The 27,288-nt window shown below is 33.3% G+C and overlaps 1 protein-coding gene across 22 annotated transcripts in view; it reads left to right on the forward strand.

Annotated features, from left to right (window-relative positions):
* The window catches only part of LOC106869227 (tolloid-like protein 2), a 1,141,949-nt gene that overhangs the window by 450,888 nt on the left and 663,773 nt on the right, over window positions 1–27,288 (forward strand). For 12 of the 22 annotated variants that reach the window (XM_089358367.1, XM_089358378.1, XM_089358375.1 and 9 more), the window contains one exon: window positions 5,791–5,838. The exons of the other annotated variants lie outside the window; for them this stretch is intronic. In XM_089358367.1, coding sequence (XP_089214493.1) covers window positions 5,791–5,838 — 48 coding nt within the window. The remainder of the gene's footprint in view (window positions 1–5,790; window positions 5,839–27,288) is intronic. 22 annotated transcript variants of the gene reach the window in all.

Raw genomic sequence — 27,288 nt, forward strand, 5'->3', positions numbered from 1 at the left:
TCAATACAATTAAGAACTACAAATATAGAGACACCCACATTGGCTCATAACAAAAATTACGTCATATATGTAGCATTATTTTATGACTGTTAATGTATAAGTTTCAGTGGAGATGTTTTGAAAATATTTACTACGTTGATATTGTGAAATAATAAATAAGTCTTCTTGAAGTTATTAAGACAATTATATATATATATATATATATATATATATATATATATATATAGAGAGAGAGAGAGAGAGAGAGAGAGAGAGATTATAATTTCTGTACATTTGATATTTTCAAGTGAACAATAGAAATAATGATACTGTTAGCAATTGTAATTACAAATATAGGTTTTATTAATTAAAAAATAAATAAATAAATAATAGGATTGTTTAGGAAGCAAACAAAGTAAAATTACACAGTTTAGCATGATTCTCATATTACCTGGAAGTCTCCCAAGCACGAAATACTTGAAACATTGTAAATATAGAACAGAAATATATAAAGAGACATTTATTTTTAATTCGTTATATATTATATCTACTTTTTCTCGCTGTTGGACTTCTAAATTTTTTCTTTTTACTGCAGAACAATAAATACTATGCTGTATTATTATTATTATTATCATTATTATTATTATTATTATTATTATTATTTGTTTTGCCTGTATGACATAAATGTATCATAAGCCGTTGTAATGCAAATTGTTTTTGGCATGTGTATTTGATGTATTATTCATAGCATCTCATAAGCAGAATATTCAGTAATCAAAGCTACATACACACACATACACACAACACATAAACATATATATGCATGAACTAATATGGAATATTCTTGACTTCGATCCTCGTCTAATGCTATACATTTTATATTATAAGGTTTATACTTATGACATTTTGACTGTGGTACACTCCTGCTGTCTTTGATATTCATTTTGTAGTTGTTTCTCTTGGAGGCATCACACAGTATATTCTCTGCTGGAGATGGCAGACACAAACAACCATCCTGTTAATTCCTTTGATCCCTTTAGAATTAGATTTCTTGCCAACAATTCTTCGACCATTCATTAATTATTGATATCGAACTCTATTTGGTCTTTTAGTGAAAGCTCGGCCTAAAGCCATTTACACTTAAAAGTTGAAAACTTTCAAACACATTATTCACCTTTAGAAACTTGAAGGTTTATTTCCAAGCCCTTTTAGATCACCAGTTTTCTATGAATATCTATAGCCACCTGAATATATTATCAAGATTCATTTCATTTTATTTAGCCTTACAGAAGTATTGCCAAATCTTCATTCTTCATACACAGCCAAATCTCCATATACTTTTATTTGCAACGACATTAAAATGTTATGGCTCTAATACATCTTATTTGAACTATACACTTGTTCCTTTCTGATTTTTGGTATTAGCTTACTACCAAGGTTGTCACCAGTATTTCCAAGTATTGTATATGATGTGTATTCCACTTTTTATTGATATTTATTCCCTGAGGAATATTGTATGAATTGAAATGTTGGTGTATTCATTGGGATTAAATTTAAACTACAAGCAAATATAGAAATATATTTCACTTTTTAACATGGATTGTGTTCTTTCTTGAATGAGTAGTCTTCTTAGTCTTTGAATTAATAGTGACACACACACACACACACACACACACACACACACACACACACACACACACACACACATGCAACATATGTACAGCATAAGAACATATGGACCTGAAGCTGTGTGATGAAGTGCCACTCCAATGCAATTAACTGTACATATTGCCTTACTTTTGACATGGAATCATTTACAGGCAATGACAATTGAAACAGTGGGACCAAAACAATTGTAACTAATTATAAAGTTGTGCTAAATTCATTCTTTGTCTTTACACACACACACACTGAGAGGGAAGGATGGATAGATGATTTTTAGTCAAATAGGTATTTTTTGTTGGGGTCAGACACCAGGTTATCTCTCCTTGAGCAATCTACCTAGCGTCCTTTTTAAAAAGATAGCAGTGTGTTGTGTACGATTTGGCTGCTATTCCTAACAGGTTAAATGACTCTCTAGAGGCTCCACATTAACTTGTATATTCTGAACTAAATTTAGTGTGTGGTGAAAGTTTCAAAATGCATTTTTTCCTATTATATTTTCATATACTGCATATTTTTTTCCTATCATACCTTTATATATTATGCATTTTTTCTGTTATGAATTTCTATAATATCATACATATATTCAATAACATTAAGCATTTTAATGTGCTATTAGTGGATTAAGTTTTGAGTTCAATTCTCATCTTACACAATAATTATAATGTAAAATTTGTTAGGAATTCCTGAGTTTGAGTCTAGATATTTCATTTCCATTTCTTACCTGCCAGTCACTGGCAAAGAAATCAAAGGTTTGATTTATTGATTCAGTAGGTTAAGATAGTTTTCTTCACTTCTTAAGTAGTAGTATATGAGAAAAACTGAATTGCAGTTCAAATCAAATTGTTGCCTCAAATCAAATTTTCTTTGATCCTAGCATTTACTAATGCAGATTATATGAGGTATGTGTTAAGAAGTGCTGTAACAGTTAAAAAAATTGCAAATGAATAGAATATACAAAGATAAGAGAGGAATGATTTCAATGCGATCTGTTAGATGTGGAATGTTAACCTACAAGAAAAACATCAGCCAATGTATGGTGGTGAATTGGCTATGCTGGAATATAAGAATGAATATGCTAGAAAAAGGTGAAAGTTACAGTGGAGTTGATGATAGGAAGTACTTATGAAAAAGGGAGCTACATAGAAAAGATTTAGCAAGAGTCACTTCATTGAAAACTGAGAACATTGCTTCTCATAAGTTAAATAATACACATTGGAGATAGAATGAGAATTGCTGTACCATAGATCCATGGAACTTATTTCATGTATGGTAAAAACATGCATGTATATTATGAAGAGGATTTAGCTTAGGTTCCAGAATCGGTTCGTCACCACCGTTATCATTGTCGATGTTGTTGTCTTGGAGAAAATTATTAGAAAATAACTGTTATTACTGTTACTCACTACTATGGCAATATCTTACGATGTAGGAAAATTAAGAAAGAAACATGGACTCTTAACTGACATCACTTCTCTGACCGATGACAATTGCATGACCTCTTTCTTTCAAACTCAGATAGACGAAATTTTAAAGCTGGAAATGGTCGTTAATACAATGAATAAGTAATGGCAAATGATTTTGGTTTTGGTGGAATGTTTAAGCAGACATTCACACACACACACACACACACACACACACACACACACACACATATATACATACAGAGTTATTTTGCATTTCATTTTTTTTTCTTTTGGACTCAATTTAACCATTTTGCTATATACTAAAAACACCATTTATTGCCAAACTTTATCATGAAACATGAAATTCAGGAGCAACTTCCAATCAAAATATTAATAAACAAGAAGTAGAAATGTCTTTCCTTTTCTTCTTCTTCTTCTTCTTCTTCTTCTTCTTCTTCTTCTTCTTCTTCTTCTTCTTCTTCTCCTCCTTCTTCTTCTTCTTCTTCTTCTTCTTCTTCTTCTTCTTCTTCTTCTTCTTCTTCTTCTTCTTCTTCTTCTTCTTCTTCTTCTTCTTCTTCTTCTTCTTCTCCTTCTTCTTCTTCTTTTGGTATTTCTTCCTCAGTCATGATTTGATGATAATGGTTTTTGGTTTTATCATGAAGCCACTGACTTTCTACATGTTTAAGACTAACAAAGCTTGGTTCATGGTATGACAGACAATCTTCTTGTAGTATTTGTAATTTAGATAATATGTGATATCATCGTCATCATCATCATCACTGCCACCATCATCATTGTCATCATTGTATGGCCATGTTCCATGTTGGAATGTGTTGGACAATTTGATGGAATCCAATGGGTCCAAGGACTGCATCATGCCCAAGCATTTCTGCTTTGGCAGGATTTCTGTGGGTGAATGCATGCACACCCACACACACACACACACACATGCATACACACCTTGTACATTATATATTTCAGACGTTTTGTTTGTTGAAATGAAATTCTGAATACAAACATTTTCAGCAAAAGCTAAGTAAGAAGTAGACATCTTGTTTGTGCAAAAACGTAAACCACTTATTTCTGGGGTTAATTTTCTAGGGTGCAGACAAGGTTTTAAGTTCAAAACTAACTTTAACTAGTATACTTTTGGCTCCGAATGTGGCACATCACTTATTTCAATACACCTGTTTAATAACTAATTTAATGCTTATATTATGATTAGTAGGAACAATGTTTAACTGAAGAAATTGCTCCAGAAATATGCAAATCTCTTTGATTTACTAAAGTTCATCCCCATCCAAATCAACTGAGATGAAAATGAAAGTAAACGATGGAATGTCATTTTTTTTCTCTTATAATGAAGTCAATATGTTCAGTTTGCTCATGGTTTCCTGAAACATAAGTTAATCATGTACCTGAAAGAATTTAAATCATTCATTACATAATTTTGGGAATCCTATTATAGAATGTATTTTTTTTTTTGTGTGTGGAAAGATATCATACAGTGTCATGATATTCCTTAATCATTTTATCAGTTTTGGTCATTGGACTGTGAAAATAGTGGGGCATTGCTCAAAAGTATTTTCATGGATTGTTTCAGTCCCAAAGCTTTGTCCAGTATGCATTTTATTGACCCCATGAGGACCAAAAAAATCAAAAGTTGACCCAGGAATAAAGAAACACAATCTAACATAATAAGTTTTTTTGTTTTATCTCTATTGTTTGACAATCCACAACTGATTTTGCTATCTCCTTGCAATGTTTGCATCAGATAAAATTATGGGAAGTTTCTTATTTCTTTACTGCCCATGAAGGGTTAAACATAGAGGGGACAAATAAGGGATTAAGTCGATTACATCGATCCCAGTGCATAACTGGTACTTAATTTATCGACCCCGAAAAGATGAAAGGCGAAGTCGACCTTGGCTGAATTTGAACTCAGAATGTAGCAGCAGACGAAATACTGCTAAGCATTTCGTCCGGTGTGCTAACGTTTCTACCAGCTCGCCGCCTTAATTATGTGAAGTTTCTGAGTATCAAATGTCACTCAAAAGACCTCGGTTGACCCAACGCAATAAGAGAAGTCACTTATACAATCAAGCAAACTCTGTGGAATCAAATCTGGAATGAAATTGTTGCAAAGTGAATTCCCAATCAGACAATCAAGGCTACACCTATATATTTCAAAAATATACAAGAATTAAAGACAAGATGTACAAGTCATGTTGATGAAGGTATATTTTTTCTGTACTGGTCATAGATGTCCATTATGCAAAAACTAAATTTGAAGTTCATTCATCACCTTGTTATACTTGAAGTGAATTATAAAACATAATTAAGTTCATATCTTTTGCTTATATATTTCATGTTTAGTTGGATCTGTTTTGAACCCCTTACCCATGCATTATTTGGCAGTGATTAACAAGCCACTTTGATCTGCTAAGGTCTCTATAGATTAATTAGTGCATTGAAAGGTATTGAGGAATTTCAAATGGAATACTCTAGAACTTCATTCATTTTAATTTTCAGACTCACACATCCCTCATGAGAATAGATGTGAAGAAGAGATAAATGGTTCATGTAGCCTTCTGTTAATCTCAAACCTCTTGGTTTGATCTCCTCATACTAATTATCATGACTGTTAAAAAGTAGCGATCAGTCTTTTACAAAAACTAACCATATATATTTGCAATATCTATGACATAGTATCAATGCTTTCCAATTCAATTTTTTTCTCCAGATTTCTATCCAGTTAACCGGTTCATTACCAGGATCTCTCCAGAATTTGGTAAATATCTCTGGTAGAAGTGAATCTAATAGCAAAATAACTGTTTGAATTTGAAAAAAAAAAAAAAATGTCTCTTTTAAAAAAGACTTTTGTGCCGTTTGAGAAAGAAAAAAATAGTTTGAAAAATTATCCATTTAAATATGCATAAATATATATATATATATATATATATATATATATATATATATATATATATATATATATATATATATATATATTTGTATATGTATATATATTTTTATATATATATATGAATATATATATATATATATATATATATATATATATATATATATATATATATATATATATATATATATATATATATATATATATATATGTATATATATATATATACATACTAATACTCATAGTGGAAAATATGATTTGAGTGTGCTTCACTATGATAGCTTCCCTCTGTTTGCTGTTCTCTAGTTACAAGTGTATTTCCATTTTTTTGGTTTGTGGTTATAAGCATGTTTGCTTGCTTTTTTATATATATATATATATATCAACAAATCCATGTTCTTACCAAAGCATTTTTACATTTCCTTTTTTCAAGTGCTCTTCACCATAAGTTTTTTCTTACAACTCTGCAGCACAATTTAACAGACAGAGTTTATTTTTCTAAAGTAGTAGTTAAAATTTTCTTCAATTTTAGAAAAAAAGAATCAGAAAAGCTCTTCAGTACTGGTAGAAAATAAAGTTACCTATTTGTGAATAATTAATGGTACTTGAAAAAAAAAAAAATCTATATTATATGTTTGATATCTTATTTATAATATATAAACAATAAAGGCTTTGAATATATCCAAGGGAGGAAAATACCCCCACCACGTTTCAATGTTACTCAAAATATTTATACTTAAAACTGATCGATAAATACTTAAAAGGCGTCTCTAAAGTGTTGTTATGAGAAGAGTATCTGTGTGTGTAGGTCTTAAAATATGTAGTTCCTTGTTAAGCAGGAATCCACTGAAGTGCTCCATCGACTAGGTTTAGAGCAATATAACTTAATACATAAACTAACTGAGATTAAAGCATCTATGTTGAAATGACAGGTATTATATTGGAACACATCTGTATTTCTGAAAACTGGTTGCAATTGAAGAGAGATAACAGAAACGATTGACGGCTTTGAGTAAGTGGAGGAAATTTGAATTCATCATCAATTACACTCGCAGCAACAAAGCCATGATTTGTGAGGTGTTGAATTCAAGGCTAAACTTTGCATAATTCAACACTCATATATTTGTGTTGAGAATTACTGTTGTAGAATACATCAGCAAATAGAGCTTTAGCTGCACTCAGTTATAAATATCTTTCTCAAAATACATCAGGGCTGCATTGCTAAGTAGGAATCCTCCATTGTAATGCAGAAATCTAGTAAAGTGGTCCATAAATTAAGCTTAGAGTGATATAACTTAATGTCAGGAGTGTAAATATTAATATTGGTAAATTTGATTCTCCCTGATTTACTCCCTACAGGTAATGGTACTGGTTATGTCTTTGTGAATGCAATCTGGTTCTAGAAACACAGCTGTGTCCCAGTGTAATACATATTGTATGAAGTTATATATATATATATATATCTATATATATATGGTATTATAGATCCATTACAGCTGATCTTACCAATTGGTTTCCCACTGAATATTGGATAACTAGATATTAGATAACAGGGTGGCTATATGATTAATATACCCACTCTGTTGGCAAATATACAAATTCCTAGTTTTTCTGAATTATAGATTAGAAATCTGTGTGTGTATGTGTGATTGATGAAAAGTCCCTGGCTTTGGGTAAAAGAATCTACAGGATGATCAGATAATTATGATCCTTATTCAACATATTCCCCTCTCGAATTCAAACACTTATTACAGCAGTCCTTCAGTTTTTCTAAGTGCTGTAAAAGAACTTGGAAGGTTGGGCCTCCAACCAGACCTTTTGCCATGACACTCTTAAAGTCAGGAACTTTTCACCACCTCCTAGTACATACATACACACACACACACACACACACACACACACATACATATATATATATATATCATCATCATCATCATCATCATCGTTTAACGTCCGCTTTCCATGCTAGCATGGGTTGGACGATTTGACTGAGGACTGGTGAAACCGGATGGCAACACCAGGCTCCAGTCTGATTTGGCAGAGTTTCTACAGCTGGATGCCCTTCCTAACGCCAACCACTCAGAGAGTGTATATATATATATATATATATATATATATATATATATATATATAATCATTGATGTCTATATATGTATGCTTATAGGCTTATGTAGAAGTAAGAACATCAGAAATGAAATAATTTTTTTATCTTTGAACATAGATCTACATTTAAGGCTGTGGTGAATAGTCAACTATAATTTCCTTGTTGAAAATTTCTACTGAATTAGTCTGGAAGGTGGGGGTTGTGCCTCTGGTCTTCACAATCCCTTTGAAGTCATTAAGACCAATGCAGTATAAGTTTCTCTTGAGTTGCTCGTCAGTGATTGCAGGAAAGGAATTCCAGAAGGTCCAGCACTCTGTGGAAGAAGGAATTGATGCAGAATAGAGAGCAAGGAATGGACAAATCCAGCCAACAAGGGGGAAATAAACCATTTAGTTGGGAACAATGAGAGTGATGTGTATAATAAAAGGAAGCTGGAGGCATGGGAGTAGCTGGCTCTGAGATCACTTCAGTTGTAGTAGTAGTAGTAGTAGTAGTAGTAGTAGTAGTAGTAGCGGTGTTAGTAGGAGTAGTTCTAGTTCTAGTGTTAGTTGTAGTGGTACTGTTAGTAGTAGTAGTAGTAGTAGTAGTAGTAGTAGTAGTAGTGTTACTAGCAGCAGTGTTAGCTGTAGTGATGTTAAAGGCACTACTTTTTGTAGCAGGAGTAAAGGAAGGCGAAAGTGTAGTCAGCATGTCTATGCACCAGAGGTCGGTGTATATATTAGTTTGTGATTTCATGCCAATCAATTGCATGGTCTTTCTTTCCATGCAAACTAGGAGGATGTCTGTTTGTCTAGGAGTGGTCAAATACATGCAATATTAAGTTGTGAATCCCACTCACTTTGAATAGAGGAATATTGGTTTCTGTGTACATAACTTCTTGTTTATGCTGAAGGTGAATGAGAATGTGTGACATCACAAAATTGAGTCAGATTTGATCTGTTAACAACTGATTTAATTTATAGCATTCACTATTAATAGCTAAAAGGATTGAGGAAGTCTCGAAATGACTATTTGATATGCTACAAATACCAGCCAAATATCCTTCAAATTATACTCTACCATCTTTAAAATGTAAGGACTCTTTGAATAATGTAGTTCACACTGGATTAACTATTAAGCTAAATAAGCATGTACTTAAGGCATTAAAGGAAGTGGTAAATGGTTTACAGTACAAAAGAAATCACTTCAAACTTTCCAAAACAATATTTGGAATGCCTTATTTTCACTATATATAAACATCTACATGTGTTATGTAAGATTAATTTTGAGGATCTGATCAAAGTATTTGCAATTAAAAAAAAATATGAGAAAACATTCCATAAATAAATTATGTGGCATCTTACTGTTAATTTTGTTTCATTCTGAAAAATAAAGTTATTTTGGGGTTTATTATTGTTTATATTTTGAATTACATATATGTACGGGGACATCAAAATCTTTTATGCACTTAGGAGCTATGTGTCTTTATCCAGCCCTGAATGTAATCCTAAGTATGCAATGCTCAGAAAAATGAGGACCACGGTCATAGATGAAATAACTTTGATCATAAGTCTGCTCAGTCAGGAATAACCTGGGGTTAAACAACAACAAACAAAATAGAAATAATGAGGTTTAAAACAAACTATAATTTCTTGATTCACAAGTCAGATGAATGTTACAGAACCATGTACTTTTTTTTATTTGTTTTGATCATTGGACTGTGGCCATAATGCAGCACGGCCTTCAAGATATCAAATGATCATAGTCACCATCGCCCAAAGTGTATTTCAGTCTTTTATATTTTTATCATTTAGTCAGGAGAAAGGATAATGCCTATGAGATGCTTTGAGCTTCTGACAAGCTTTAGTTAACTATAGTTTCCCCCATTTGGTAAGTTTGCTTCCTAACCACAGGGTTCTGGGTTCAGTTCCACTGTGTGGCAACTTGGGCAAGTATCTTCTATTGTTGCCTTGGCCCTACCAAATACTTGTGACTGGATTTGGTAGACAGAAATTGAAAGAAGCCCATAGCACGCACGTGCGCATGTTTTTGTGTCTGGTTTGTCACCCACCATGGCTTGACAACTGGTAGTAAAGATCGTTTGCCAACATAACATGGCAGTCCTGGCTTAGGACGAATGTTGCTGAAAATTTGACTCCAGGAGACATCGTCTATAGCTGGCTATACAGGAGACGATTTCTCCTGGGGCTAAATCATAGTAACATTCTTCCTAAAGCAGGACTGCCATGTTATGTTGTCAAACAATCTTTACTACAAAGTATTGTTGGTGAATATCTCATGTTGTGATTTAAAAATAGTAATTTTTGGCAATTGGTGTTGTGGTGTTTATGTTCATGCAACTTAGAAATTCAGCAAAAGAGACCGAGGGAATAAATGCCAGGCTTAGAAATAACAAGTGCTGGAGTTGATATTTTGACCACAACGCTTGCCTCAAACTTATGATCTTCATTTTGCTTGTGGTTGTGGGTTTTGTGCACTCCTATGACCTGAAATATTATTCTGGAGGGAGTTTTACTCCTGGAAGGCTTAACCAAGCTATGTAGGTCTGAAGGGGGAGGATCAGACTAAATGAGACTCACCATTAGAAGGCACAGAAAGCAGCATAGCCTTGTCCAAGTTCCAACTGAGGAGTCAGTTTATCAATGATCAATGAAACTCTTAAGACGCTGGAAGATGGAACTGCATTAATGACTACGGCTAGCAATACTTAATTCCAATAGTAGGCCACTGCCAATATTTATAGAATAGGTGATAATAGATGTTATTAATCCACTGAAAGATTTCAAAATCCAAGCAAGATCAACCTAATTATGATGATATATCCTTATTTGTTTTAATCCTCAAACTCCTTTGTGACCAATTACATTAACATGTAATTATCTTAATTAGTGTTTGAAACCTATTTATTCCTTTAGTTGGAGCTTATGGCAACAAACCTTCTCTGATAAAAATATTTAATTTCATTTGTATCCCTGTGAAATAACATCTGGATATTAATTATACATAATTTGTTAAGCCTTGGAGTATGGCTAATTAATTAAATCTAATGAACAAGAAAGAAAATATTTCTTATATATTTCTAAGGTAGCAATTTACCAACTTTCTAATTCCAATTCTTGTTGTTGTTGAGTCTCATTTTAGTCCTGATGGAGCAGACACATGGTCAAAGACACTCCAACGATGACCATTCCTTCAGTTACTCAGAATCACACCAACCATGTCTTTCTTTTCTAAGATGGTAAGGTGTGATTTGAGTGAGATTTGCCTGCTATTTCTAGCAGATTGAGTGACTGGGGAAATGCTCATTTGGTAGCTTGTTCACCCTTCAGTTTATGTATACATATATCATAGTGGTTTATACTGAGTTAGATATTCCGTGGAGTTTAATTAGGAAAAGTATACATGTAATTGGGTAATATTAACTGCATTGATAAACAATTTACCTGAATGAATCAATAAGCTTGATTTGAAATTGACTCTAAATATAAAATAGTAAGGTGTTTTTCAAAAATAATTTGCTATGTATATAGGTACAGGAGTGGCTGTGTGGTAAGTAGCTTGCTTACAAACCACATGGTTCCGGGTTCAGTCCCACTGCGTGACAACTAGGGCAAGTGTCTTCTACTATAGCCTTGTGCTGATCAAAGCCTTGTGAGTGGATTTGGTAGACAGAAACTGAAAGAATCTCGTCGTATATATATATATATATATATATATATATATATATGTGTGTGTGTGTGTGTGTGTGTGTGTGTGTGTATATATATATATATATATGTATATATATGTGTGTGTTTGTGTGTCTGTGTTTGTCCCCCCAACATCGCTTGACAACCGATGCTGGTGTGTTTATGTCCCCATAACTTAGCGGTTTGGCAAATGAGACCGATGCTGGTCTCTAGTGTGTGTACTTATGTTTCTTGCTCATGGTTTGCTTATGGAATTCAATTGATGACTATCTTCATTTGCAGATACTCTAACGACTCTACATCCCTATCTATCTTCTCTTTCATTTGTGGATTCTATGATGGTTTGTATTTCTTAAAGACAGACTGCAATACAAGAACAATGACATGGATACTGAGAAAGATAATTATGACTACTACCACCTTTGCTACACTTATTGTGAGCACTCAAGAATGAAGAAAGTACAGTAGTGATAGTAATTCCTCATTGTAGTGCATTATACACTGATTCAGCAGCAGCAGCAGAAACATGTGCACATAACTGTTTAGAGTCTTAGGTATCAATAGGATCCAGTTACGTGGTCTCCATAGTATACAAGCAACTGGGATCACAACAATTCCCCTGAATAAGATTCTAATCCACTATGGTGTTACTCATTTGCAGCTGAGTGGACTGGAGTAATGTGAAATGAAGTGTTTTGCTCAAGAGTACAATGCATTGCCTGGGCCTGGAATTGAAACCCTGTTCTTGTGATAGTGAGAGCAACACTAAATCCTCTAGGCTATGTGCTCTGATTGCCATTACGATAATGACCATCTATGAAATCCAAGATCCATGATTCATAGTGCAATAAAATGAAAGTGGTCCTGCATTAATGTGTGTGTGTGTGTGTGTTTGTGAGAGAGAGAGAGAGAGGTTGCATTATATGATATTAATACATCTATGAATATAATCAGTTGCACTGTGTGTGATGTAATGCTCAGCACACTGCCTTTGAATAAACCCATTCATCATCTATAAAGACAAAGCAATCAATAGGATAAGATATTGGACCATCAGTTTATTGATTGGAGTTCAAACCTGTTGCAGACGTTTATTTATCTATTTTATATCACATTTTAGGAAGAATAGCATCATACGTTTCCAACATGCCAATCACTGGTTCAGTGAATTCATAATAGTGACAGTGATAAGGTAGTGTCTGTGAAACTTAGGTGGAATAAATGTCACGAGGAATTTTTATTTGAATGCACCAGTTTATTGGGCTTTTACTTTTTTTTTTCTCTTGTTGATCCTTGTATTTTCTGCCATTGTACTATACATTGACAAAAGTTACATGCATACTTATTTATGTATAAGTGTGCACCATTTAATTATATTGATAAAATACACACATATAGACATGATGATTTCTCTCCAGTTCTATCTACTAAATTCTATTATCCACAACAAAATAGTAGTGAGTCAAAGTTTATGGTAGAGAAAACGTATGAAAGGCAGACATGGAATGGGATCAAACTCAGAACCGTGTTTACTGCAAAGCAGTAATCTTCTTAACTGTACTTTCATGTCTGTATTCATTTCAGTGTATCTTTGAGCAAGGTTCTTCATTGCCTATCTAATAGAAGTTTTTTGAATATTTTTTTCCCCACTCTCATTCAGTTAAGCTCTGGTCCTTACAGATCACTTCAAGACCTTAGAAATATATTATCTTACATATCTTGTATACTGAGGGTTTTCTTTACAGGGTAACTATATACAACAAAACAAAACTGTTATGATTATTATTATTATTATGTTTATATATTTTTCTGTGATCTGAAATAACTTGTTTTACCTGGGTTTTCAAAGTGATCATTATTATTGATAAATTTTAAATTATTATTGGCTCTTTGATTCTAACACACACTTCAACACATATGCATACACAGATATTATTCTTTGATTACCAATAATATTAATTGAATTTTTCTTTGATGTTTGAATATCAAAAGACGACAGAATATTTATTAGTGCAATATGATTTAAATATGCGAAACATTTATTATTGGTTAAGACTCACATATTTTGCATTTCAACACCTTTTATGAAGTACAGATGATAGTAGGCAGCATTCAATGTTTTTCTCTTTTACTTATTTCAATCAATGGTTGATAACCTTGCTAGGGTACTGCCTTCTAGAGTTTTAGTTGAGCATACCAATCCCAGTATTTATTTGAATCTTGAATCGATTTTATTGATATCTGTTTATTGAACCTCTATGTTAAGCTTTTTTTAGCATAAATGTGCACAACTGTACACACCAATCTATATTGGTATACTTTAGTACAAACTTGAATATTGACACACACCAGTTACATGCACTCATGTACATAGTCTTATTGAGGACATAATAGCCTAGTGTTAGTGCTATAATAACATGCACGCGGGAGAGGAAGGAAGGAAGACAAGAGAGATATTGAGGTTCGTGGAGCCGCAAAGTGTGCAGCACCGTCGGCCTAGTGCACTGGTGGTCGGGCAGGCGCAGGCCTGGTGAGAACTGCGCGGTTGGCAGCAGCAGCAGAGAGATGATAAGGAGGCAGCAGCAGGAATGAGTGCGGGCTTCGTCTGCCGCTGCTTCTTCTTCTTCGGCAGCAGCTGCACTGTTAGAGAGCCGACAAGTGCAAGGACGCCTGGCTGCGGCTTACGAAACCAGATGGATCGCACCGGAAGGTGAGGAGAAGGAGGTGAGGAGTAGGCAACAGCGACGATCGGTTGCTGTGATGGCTGCGGTAATGATCCTTCCGCAGGTTCACCTACGGAAAGCTTGTTATGGCTTTTACTTCCTCTAAGCGATTGGGTTCAGACGTCTTCTCCGGGCCATCAGAGAATGCACTGACGATGCCATAAAAGCTAGTTGACTTATAAATAGGTAAGGTAACTATGTTACCTTATCTATTTAAGAGAATATTAACAACAAATAAGAACTGTGCAGATCACTGCAACCCATTCTATCCATACAAGCACGGAAAGATGAAATAAAATGATTAGAATAAACATATATCCCCAATGTGTTCAGTTATCCAGTGTAATTTTCTCCATGCAAGCATGGATTGAGAGAGAATTATTTTCTGGCAGAATCTTACAGTTAGAGGCTCTTTCTATTTCTGACACTCAGATATTTTTTCCTGTAAGGATTTTCTTTCACCATAGTTCTCCAGACCCAGAACCAAATAATTGTGAAACAAACTTCATAACAACACACCAATGTCTAATAAAAAATGAATGAATTATTTAATTGTTTAAATAGATGAATTCATTTATTTTGCAAGTCTTCACAAAATAAATAAATAGATAAATAAAATAAACAAATGAAATAAAATGCAAAAAATTATATTATGAAATACAAATTCTGCAATTATGATATTGATTTTTTTTCTGCTTACTTAAATTATTTTCATTTGTTTCTACTTATATAATGATGATGGATTTTGATGGAGTAATTATTTATGCAGTTGGATATACTTTTTCCTGCTAACCATTTAAATATGAAGTAGGAATGGTAGGTATTCTTTGTCAGTAAGACAAACAAGCAATTGGATTCATGCTGAAAATGAAGTAAGTCTGAGCTTATGATCAGGTGGTCAGTAGTCCAGTGACTTAGTGTCACAGTTTTTGCATCTTAAAATTCAGTATTTCCTTTATCTTCAACACTTGACACATGGTACTACGGCACAACTGTTCAGCCATCATTGATTTGATGCAGTGAATGAGCTAATGTCTGACACAAACATTTGATCATTAAAAACGAATTGTTTGTGAAGGTTCTTCAGCAAAAGTTGAACACACATACTTCGTCTTTGATGGGAGAGTCCATCATATATAAATCATGGATGTTATCCACTATAGACCCTGACCAGCAAAAGCCTGGGACTGTAATAAAATACACTAAGATGCTTCAAGATAGGACTGATGTCTTAACCACACAGCTCAGCCTTCTCATATTACACACACACACACACACACACACACACACACACACACTCTCTCTCTCTCTGTCTCTCTCTCTCTCACAGATACATATAAGTAATGCTCATGCATACACATATATACGCACATAAGCATGCTTAGATGTATTGTTTTTAGAAGAATAGTTAGTATATGAATCTAAAAAGTGCTTGACATAATATTGGCAGTAATAGTTATTTAAACTACATTAAACCACATTTTTATTTCTGAATATAATTAAGGAAAATGTCATTCCTTTCTTTCTAAATTTGTAGGAAAACAGAACATTTCTTTTATTCTAAAAATGTATGTCACTTCAGATAAAGTTAAATTAATTTATCTGCTCGCATTTTACAAAGAGTTAATTGTATTACTCTGATCTGCAATTCCATACACCTCGTTTCATTAATTTAATAAGATTCTGAATTTCAATATTAAATAAGTTAGTGCAAATCACCAAGCATTTGTAAATTAGAACATAACAGGCTAGAGTGACTGTGGGGGGGGGGGGGGGGGGGGGGGGATTACGATAGAAAAATTAAAACAAAGGTTTTTTAGCCGTTAGGAAAATCTGTTTCATTCAGGGGTAGAAAGTAAGGATAAAGTGAAATGAAATACAAAACAAAATATTTCAAACCATTTTGATAATTAGCAAAAATTTTTGTTGTTGATTGAACAGGCCTGTGAGTAAAGATATTCTAGCCATGAGCATCCAGTCTGTTTTTTAACCAGACATCTAGGATTCTACATCTCTATATTTGAGAGATGAGGAATTATGCACATTAATTACATTATTTACATTTGATGGATATAATAATAATAATAATAATAATAATAATAATGACATTGAAAAATACCTTATGAATGAGAACCCAGGTTCGAAATGTCCTCAAGGCACCTGATGAAGGCTGGAGGGTATATCAGCTAAAACGTTGTGTTAACAACAAGCAAGATGAGCACAAATATCCATCAAATGTGAATAATGTGTCCAGGATTCTGTTGTACAGTGTGTCTTGTTTATTTTAAAGATACTGGGGTATATAATCTAATGGAGATTTGGCTGTTATTTCTACTTGGTGAATATTTAAGTAATGCTATGATGTTCCATCATGCATGTGGTTTATGATTAAGGTAGCCGAGGCAGTGAAAGTAATAATAATAATAATGATAACAATTCTTTCTAATATAGACACAAAACTTGAAATTTGTGGGGGGGGGGGGGGCTAGTCAATGACATCAACCCCAGTGTTCTACTGGTACTGATTTCATCAACCCCAAAAGGATAAAAAGCAAAGTCAACCTCAGTAAAATTTGAACTCAGCATGTAGCGATGGACAAAAGTGCCAGTAAGGCGACGCTGGTAATGATCACACTCAAACTGTGCTATTTACATGCCACTGGCACGGAAGCCAGACAGCTGCTCTGGCAATGATCAAGCTTGGACGGTACTCTTAGCTCTCCACTGGCACAGGTGCCAGTCATTGAATTTCGTTCAATCACGATTTCTTTCTGCATATATTTATGACTACATAATGAACGTTATGGCCTTTGTTTAAAATGGCATGGTTACCAGGCCAAGCAAGTACTGTAAGGTCTTCCTTATCAGTTGGAAAATCTAGCAAGATGAATGACTCTGTAGAGGCTCTGTTGTCAGTTGATGCACAAGTTGTAGAAAAGACATAATTGCAAGGAGGTTAGCTGCGTGAAAAAGTGCCACACCCTAACAGTTGAGGGAACCCGTGGAAGAGGTAGGCCCAGGAAGACCTGGGCTGAGGTGGTGAGGCAAGACCTTCGTACATTGGGCCTCACCGAGGCGATGACTACTGACCGAGACCTTTGGAAATGTGCTGTGCGTGAGAAGACTCGGCAAGCCAAGTAAGATCGTTGCCAGTGCCCCTGGACTGGTTCTTGTGCGGGTGGCACATGAGATGCACCATTTTGAGCGTGGCCGTTGCCAGTACCGCCTGACTGGCTCCTGTAGGATTTTCGAGCGAGATCGTTGCCAGTGCCCCTGGACTGGCTTGTGCGGGTGGCACATAAAAGACACCATTTCGAGCGTGGCAGCTTTCGTGCGGGTGACACGTAAAAGCACCCACTACACTCTCTGAGTGGTTGGCGTTAGGAAGGGCATCCAGCTGTAGAAACTCTGCCAAATCAGACTGGAGCCTGGTGTTGCCATCCGGTTTCACCAGTCCTCAGTCAAATCGTCCAACCCATGCTAGCATGGAAAGCGGACGTTAAACGATGATGATGATGATGATGATGATATAATATATATATGGCGCATAATGTGTATATATATATCCATATCTATACCAATATATACAATGCTCTATTAAATAAATTATTTCTGAAGGAAATTAATTTGAACACCTCTACATTTTTGTTTTCATTCTGGCCAAGTTATTAGCAGTTCTATATTTTTTTATTGACTTATATCAAAATACTATGTTACACACAGCACCCAACATTGGTGGTATAAACATTACTATAAAATTATATAATTTCCTTTCTATTATTATATATAAATAGATTTATTGAATATTCCCTCCATTTTTTCCATTTTTCACTCACATAGATTCCTTTCAAATGTATGAATATTAAAATATTATATTTGTTTGTGTCTTTTTTGTTATACCACACACACACACACACACACATACAGGGAGACAGACAGACAGAGACAGAGACAGATAGGGTAGGTATAGTGCACATATAGATTTTATGTATGTGTATGTATATATTTACAATTTATATCTATATACAAATATGTGTGTGCGTGTGTATGTGTATTTAATGTACATATAATATGTGTATATATGTATATTTTGATATATATCATGTATGCATGTATATGTATATACTACATACATATTTGTGCAAATATGTTTCTAAAAATGCATGTGTGTGTGTGAACATATACACACAATATATGCATGTGTATATGCTTATACACATGCATAGATATATGATATAATATAAATACATACACATATATCGAATAAACAGTACAATATACAATATAAAATATATATGTCTGTATATAATTAAATTTGTGTAGAATCAGCTTTATATTATCCACATACCTCAATTATTACAGCTAAAACCTATCTAGTGGTTTGAAATTATCTCATTATTTTATATAGTACATTCCATTCCTACAAAGATAATAAGCAACATGAAACTTATTAAATCCTATTGATTTTGCTTCTCTTCTCTCTATTTTTATATTTCGTCTCTCTCTTTCATTCATGCATGCATGCAGCTCTATATAATATGTGTATTTATAAATGGAAGAATTTGGCAAAAATAGATATAGATAATAAAGTGAAGCTTGTTATTTAGGAGAATGTTATCTCTACACAGCAGGCTGGTTAAATTTAAACGACCACAGCACTATTTTACCAATATATTTTCAAATTGATCCACATGTGTGCATGTGTGTACATGTATACACACACATATAGACACAGACACACACATACACACATACACACACATATATATATATATATATATACAATCACACATGTATATACACATGCACATACATATAAATCCATATGTGTATATATATATATATATATATATATATATATATATATATATATATATATGCATATATATATGCATATATATATATATATATATATATATATATATATGTATAAATATATATGTACACACACATATATATGCATACAAACAAATACATATATACACACACATACACACATACATATATGTATACAGACACACATACACACACACACATATATATATATATACATTCACATGTATATATATATATATATATATATATATATATATATACATACATTATATATATTTATATATATATATATACACACACATATACATGCATGCGTGTGTGTGTGTGCACATATGTGTGTACACATATTACACCATGTCCGATATCATGGTATCCTAAAATCTTTGACAATATCCACAGGAACTATATATAAATTAAAGCATAGACATTCTGAAAAATTTTCCTGTTTATAAATAATGAAGTAACCTGCGGTGTTGAATATTGTAGAAACCGCACAAGCATAAAGATTCTTCTATATTTTATTTCTAAAATTGGTGAAAAGGTGGATGATGAAGTAGGGTGAACGGTAGAATACTAAACTAAATGTCTGGAAGCATGCAGTTAGGTCTCTCTTATAATCTGTCTTCAAACCCTGCTGAGCTTATCTTTGCTTTTACTCTTTACGAGGTAAATAAAATAAATGCCAGTCAATTACTGGAGTTAATTAAATGATCTGTAAACATTCTCCTCCAACTCCACGCCTACCCCACTAATGTTTGAGGTCTTGTACCAAGGTTAGAAATAAATGCTAATGGAAGAGGATGCGTTCTCACTTTAATCATAAATTTTTCTTTGACTGAAAGTCTGCTCTGTGTGGTTTGAAAGTGACAACTCATTAAAGCAATGAATATCTTACAATGATATTAGTAAATCACAATTTGCTTCTGTGACCAAAAGACTTAACTCTCAACAGAATTTCTAATATCAGATTATTATTTTTTCAGACTGTTGACTTTATCTTTATAGATAAAGCATCTTTTTATTATTTTTTTTTTTTTAATATTTACACTATTCCCAGATATTCTTTTATTCCTTTACTTGTTTCAGTCATTTGACTGCGGCCATACTGGAGCACCGGCTTTAGTCAAACAAATCGACACCAGGACTTATTCTTTGTAAGCCTAGTACTTATTCTATCAGACACTTTTGTCAAACTGCTAAGTTACGGAGATGTAAACACACCAACATTGGTTGTCATGTGATGGTGGGGAACAAACAGACACACAAACATATACATACATATAAATATATATATATATTTATATAAGGGTATTACTACAGAATACTCTCTCTCTCTCTCTCTCTCTCTCTCTCTCTCGTACAAATGTCTTGCTTTCATAAGTCTTTTTAATTAAATCCTTCCATGAAACCTTAATCAAAATTTATGTTCTTATCACCAGCTTAATGATAACGAAGTTATTTTACTAAATTCTTTGATATATTTAAAATTAATTGAAAGAAACACAGAGCAACCCAAAATAAATACAGTAACAAAAGGGTTAAAATGTCCAGGAGATGCCATATGTCACATCTTCCCTGTGACTCTCTCAGTGATAGAGGACTCAAGGAGAGAAGAAGAGTCTTGGCATAATTGTTACCAAATGTTTCTATCTGTAAATAAATTAATATCCTGAAAAATTATAATTGAATTACATAAAGCTCATCTCAGACATTAACACATTTAATTAAAGATTGTACATAATTAATGGTATGTAGGTAATGAGTGTGGCTTCATTTATCAGTTTAAGCTTGCAATATGGAATTGAAGTTTTTATCATGGAATTACAAAAATGCTCTCCTTCTGGAGGAGAAAAACTGACAATAGATGCAAAAGGATTGGTGTTAGGTTATCAACTTGCATGTTAATTCTTTTGTTACCACATTTCTGTTGAAATATTCTTTCTTGCTTCAGCTAATTTTGAAAATAACAAAAAATATAGTAAAATAACTTTTTTATGATTAAGCCGATGTTTGAAGCATAAATTAACATGGAATTTTGATGGAAAAATGTTAATCTAGATTGCTTTATAACATAAAGTTTGGTTGATAGAGCCAGGAGCAGTCTCAGGTTGATATCAAAAGAGTTAAAACACCACACAACAGAAAATAGCAACGCAAGAATTTTTCAGATGGATAGGTGATAGGAAGAGGCGATAAACAAGAAATTAAAAATGTATTTCATCTTGTTAATTCTTTCCCTGTTCCTTATTTTGATATGCATGATGAAGCACAATCTGACTGATTTAGAATGTTTTAACCTTGATGCTGCCTGCTTCTGCCCTTCTTCATTTAAATCTCACTTCATCAGGTTTGTATTCCATCCTTCGAATGCGAAAAATATTTGTTTCGATAAGGGAACCCGTGGAAGAGGTAGGCCCAGGAAGACCTGGGCTGAGGTGGTGAGGCAAGACATTCGTACATTGAGCCTCACCGAGGCGATGACTACTGACCGAGACCTTTGGAAATGTGCTGTGAGTGAGAAGACCCGGCAAGCCAAGTAAGATCGTTGCCAGTGCCCCTGGACTGGCTCTTGTGTGGGTGGCACATAAGATGCACCATTTTGAATGTGGCTGTTGCCAGTACCGCCTGATTGGCTTCCATAGGATTTTCGAGCGAGATCGTTGCCAGTGCCCCTGAACTGGCTTGTGTGGGTGGCACATAAAAGACACCATTTCGAGCGTGGCCGTTGCCAGTATCGCCTGACTGGCCTTCGTGCAGGTGACACGTAAAAGCACCTACTACACTCTCTGAGTGGTTGGCATTAGGAAGGGCATCCAGCTGTAGAAAATCTGCCAAATTTAGATTGGAGCCTGGTGTTGCCATCCGGTTTCACCAGTCCTCAGTCAAGTCGCCCAACCCATGCTAGCATGGAAAGCGGACGTTAAACGATGATGATGATGATGATGATGAATACAGGGGAGCAATTTTGAACATAATTTCTGTTCAGTTTGTTTTTTCACTTGATTTAGACTAAAACTGTTATGCTGGTCTAAGAACTTCAGTCAGTTTTCTCCTATCATGTCAACGAATTTTTTCTACAGCTTCCTACCTGAATAAGCATAATCATATTGTTTGTCTGTAAGTAATTGAACTGCTCAGCTGCTTTCATTATTTTACTGGTAATTATCAATGAAATAATGGATTATAATCCATTCCGTTTGAGACATTTGAGATTTTCCTTTCCTATAAAGAAATGGCCTTAATTTTCTATGTTTATTTGGTGAATTCTCATTTTGCATTGAAGTTTCTTTTACTTGCTTCAGTCTTGTGGGTTCGATAAATTAAGTACTAGTTGTGTACTGGGGTTGATCTAATCGACTGGATCCCCCCTCTGAAATTTCAGGCCCCGTGCCTTGAGTAGAAAAGAATGTATTTTAATTAATGCATTATACAGTGCAGTATTGTACTCTATTTCTATTTATTAATTTATTAATTTTTAGGAAATAATTAAGATCTAAAATAATATAAATGCCTATCGGCTGCAGAAACCCATGATATACTGAGGAGACCATGATATGAATTTACATATATTAGCCAGAAAAATCTATGATGTACTGAGTATGCGATAGGTGAACTGTGATGTACTGAGTGTGTGATAGGTGAACTGTGATATGGCAAGGGATTACTTTATATATATGTAGATATATATATACATATATATATATAATTTAGAGAAAAGAACCAAAGTTCATGAACTCAACCATGAAAATCCACAGCCACATATAGAAAAATTTAATAAGTAAATACACTAAAAAGAACTATAATAAAATACAAAGAAATAAACATTAAAATAATAATTAAAACAATGTTTATTACTTTGTATTTTATTATAGATCTTTTAGTGTATTTACTTATTAAATTTTTCTATATGTGACTGGATTTTCATGGATGAATTCATGAACTTTGGTTCTTTTCTCTAAATTATATATTTATATATTTTATACCGTAAAACTTAATTTAATTCTAATTTTTGATAAATTGAATTCAATTGAGATTTTACCTGTAAATTTGGATTTTTATCCCTATTTTTTTAATTATTATTATTATTATTATTATTATATATATATATATATATAATGAACTTCCACATAGTTTACATCAACCAAATTCCCTCACAAAGTATTGCTTAGCCCAAGGCTATAGTACAATAAGCCCAAGGTGCTGCAATGTGAGGCCCTTAACCACAGAGTCATGCCTATTAAATTTTATCGAAAATGTACAATAACTCTTTAGGTATCTAAGTTGACAAAATCGATATTTTGCTTAAGTAAGGCATTTTTACCTTTAAAGAATTTCTTCATGTTTCATTTTATTTAACACTTTTAGAGCGAAAATCAGATATAACCATGCAAAATTTCTTGCATCTTTAATTGAGGAAAGCAATTTTGAAACTAGTTTAAATGTTAAAGAGTTAATAGCATATCGATTGTGAAGAAATCTTGATTCATGTGATTATCTCCGATTCTCAAATTGTGTGGTCTTAACTCTATTACTGTACAAATCATAAATATCCACTCAAAATTTCCTCACTCTTAACTGAGGAAAGCGGTTTTATATACTAATCTAGCTTCTGTTGAGGAATGTCATGTTTTAAACTATATTTTATTGTGATTTATTGAGTTTATTGAGGAAATGTGACTTGCAGAAACCACCTGTTCTTCCTTTCGGTAGGTATTTAACATCATTACTGAAATAACCATAAAATTTAATTTCACAGTTAAAGGGTTAAGGCTTACAATAGATACAAACATAAATCAACGAAATTGTTTTCTGCATTTTTATTGTTACCTATTTTATTAGTGAGAGAAGCAGCTGAAAGTATTCTCTTGGCATTGGAGTTGAACTTTTTAAAAAATAAATGAATAAATTTGGAGTGAAATTTAATATAATTTGATATTAAATTTCACTATATCAAGCTTACCATGCAAAATTATTATCAAGATATTAAAACAAAAAAATATAATCTGCTTTCTTTGTTAAAAAAAAAAAGACAAGACAACAAAAATTCAACTCCGACTCGTATCAAGCAAATGAAATGCCCTAGTAACTATTTCCAAATAATTTCAACTCAAATTTTATTAGTAATTTAAGAAATAAAATGGAAAAAACTATATCCCATGAGACGTGTGCATGAATATTGGTATAAACATGTTAGCTTAACAATAGTAGTTTTAATATTTAAATTGTCGACAACAACAATGATGATGAAGGTGGTAACAGTAAGGATTGCAAATATACACTTAATGGAAGTTACTTTTTACAGTCTGTCTGTCCGTCTATTTGTTTGTCTGTCTGTCTGTCTCTGTCTCTCTCTCTCTCACCCTCTCTTTCTCTCTCTCTCAGACAAAATTTCGCAATAAAATTGTTTATTTGACTTCTTCCTGAACAAATTGTCACAGAGGATTAATAGTAGTTTATATTTTTCTCATTTAGCTTTTAACTTTGTTTTTCATTTATTCTATTTCATATTATATATATATATATATATATATATACATACAATTTTGTGAAATTTTTATTTGACATTTTCACCATTCAAACCTCTGCAGAGTTTGGTTCATAAAGATTAATTTATTGATTGATGTTAAGAAATCCAACCTACTGTGTCGTTCAATATTACTCACTCAGCAGTATTCATTTCAAGATGACTTGTAATGCCAAACTTAAAACGTTGGTGTGCAAAAAATTACAGAAAACTAATGTCTGCATGAAAGATGCATAATTGAGAAACTGTTTAAACATACGTCTCTATATTGTCACAGGCACACACAAACACACACATAGTAACATAACATATTTATTCTACCCAAGTCATTGAGTTCCTTTTTACTGTGTTCAAAAATCTGTACATAAACTCAATTATAAACATGCTACTAATGATTGCATGTTTATATATATATACATATACACACACGCACATGTATACATATGTATATATATATATATATATATATATATGTATGATGAAGAGCTTCACTCGAAACGTGAGATCCTCTTTCTTTTCTTTTCTTTTCTGAGTGTCCAAAACACAGTACTTGTATCATATCTTTGCATTGTTGCTTTTCCTTGTTTGATCTTGTTTAGATTGACTATATATATATATATATATATATATATATATATATATATATATAGTCAATCCAAACAAGATCAAGCAAGGAAAAGCAACAATGCAAAGTCGTAGAAGTGATGCTGGGGGACAAATGCAAGCACAAAAACACACACACATAAATATATATATATATTTTCTTGTTATTCTTTTACTTGCTTCAGTCATTTGACTGCGTCCATGCTGGAGCACCACCTTTAGTCGAACAAATTGACCCCAAAACCTATTCTCTGCAAGCCAGACCGTTGCAGGATTACCTTGTTTTGGTAGCTGAGTGGACAGGAGCAACATGGAAGGATGTGTTTTTCTCTGGAACATGTATCATCCAGTCCAGGAATTGAAACCACAATTTCACTATCATATGTCCAACACCCCTAACCACTTAGCCACAAAATGCACCTAATGGTTTTGTGTAAACAGAAATTGTCTTTTGTGGTTTGCTAGAAGATCCTAATCCTAGGATTAGGGGCAAGGGAATCCAATACCCTTTCGCATTTTCACTTGTTTCAGTCATTAGACTGCAGCCATGCTGAGGCACTACGTTAAAGGGTTATAGTCAAATGAACTGACTCTAGTACTTATTTAATCTTTCTTGTAACCCTCTGCTAAGTTATGGGATGCAAACAAACCAACACCAGTTCTCATGCAGTGGTGGGGAAAAATGCAAACACAAACACACATGATATATATATTTATATGATGAGCTTCTTCTAGTTTCCGTCTGCCAAATCTACTCACAAGGTTTTGGTTGGCCTGCTATTCATTTCTTTCAAGTGCTGCACATAATAATGCACCCTTCACTTATGTCATGGTTAGTTTTATAGCAGCAAAAGTTTTGTTACTCTGTAGTTTTTCAACACATCATGGCTATTCATTGTCTAAAGCATTTTCTTTAACTGACTTTTTTTTTCCATATGAATCTTTTGTGACTAAATTTTCAATGGTGATTTGTCTCTTTTAAACAATTATTTTAAAAGGTGAAGTGTTGTAAACTTGTGAGAAATTTTCAGTTACTCACATTGAAATGTATAAAAGATTTTTCAAAACTGAATGATTATTAGCATGCGTTTTTTTTTTAATGACAACTTTCAAAGTGAGATGACATTTATACTTGCCATTTCAACTCGCAGCTTTCTGCAAAGACAAATAAAACAAATATCATGTGCAATTTGAATTATACTAAGAATTCTTATGACTAATTAAACAATGAGCTGTTTAAAGCAGCAAGCTGGCAGTATCATTAGCATGCTGAATTAAATGCTTAATGGCCTTTTGTCCTTCTTTATATCATGAGTTCAAATTCCACCAAGATTGACTTTGCTTTTTATCCTTTTGGTGTTAATAATACGAGTACCAGTTGAACACTGAGGTCAATAGAGCTGACTTAGCCAACGTCCCCGTATTTGCTGACCTTGTCCCAAAATTTGAAACTAATTAGGCGAATGCTTAATAAGCATTTATTTACTCTCTTTGTGATTTCAATAATTCTACCGGTTTCCAACACCCATTTGTGTATGAATGATAATAAAACAAACAAAATTTATGTGAGCTGGTTCAACAACATAGATTAAAGTAGAAGGTTGGCACGGCTGTTCACTGCCTTGGATATTTCGGTCTTGAAAAACAATTTCAGTGGAACCAAGAATAATTGCTTCAACTTCTGAGAAGGAGTACTATGGTCATACTAGGGCATAGTACTCCCTTTGATAATTTCAATGTATTGAATAGTTAAATTTTAGCTTTTTAATGTAAACATACACACATATATTCACACATATAAGCAACCGAAACAATTAGTAATCTCTCATCCAGTAGGCTTCT

The sequence above is a fragment of the Octopus bimaculoides genome, chromosome 10 (assembly GCF_046866305.1).
Source record: "Octopus bimaculoides isolate indiv1 chromosome 10, ASM4686630v1, whole genome shotgun sequence".
Taxonomy (NCBI): Eukaryota; Metazoa; Mollusca; class Cephalopoda; order Octopoda; family Octopodidae; genus Octopus; species Octopus bimaculoides.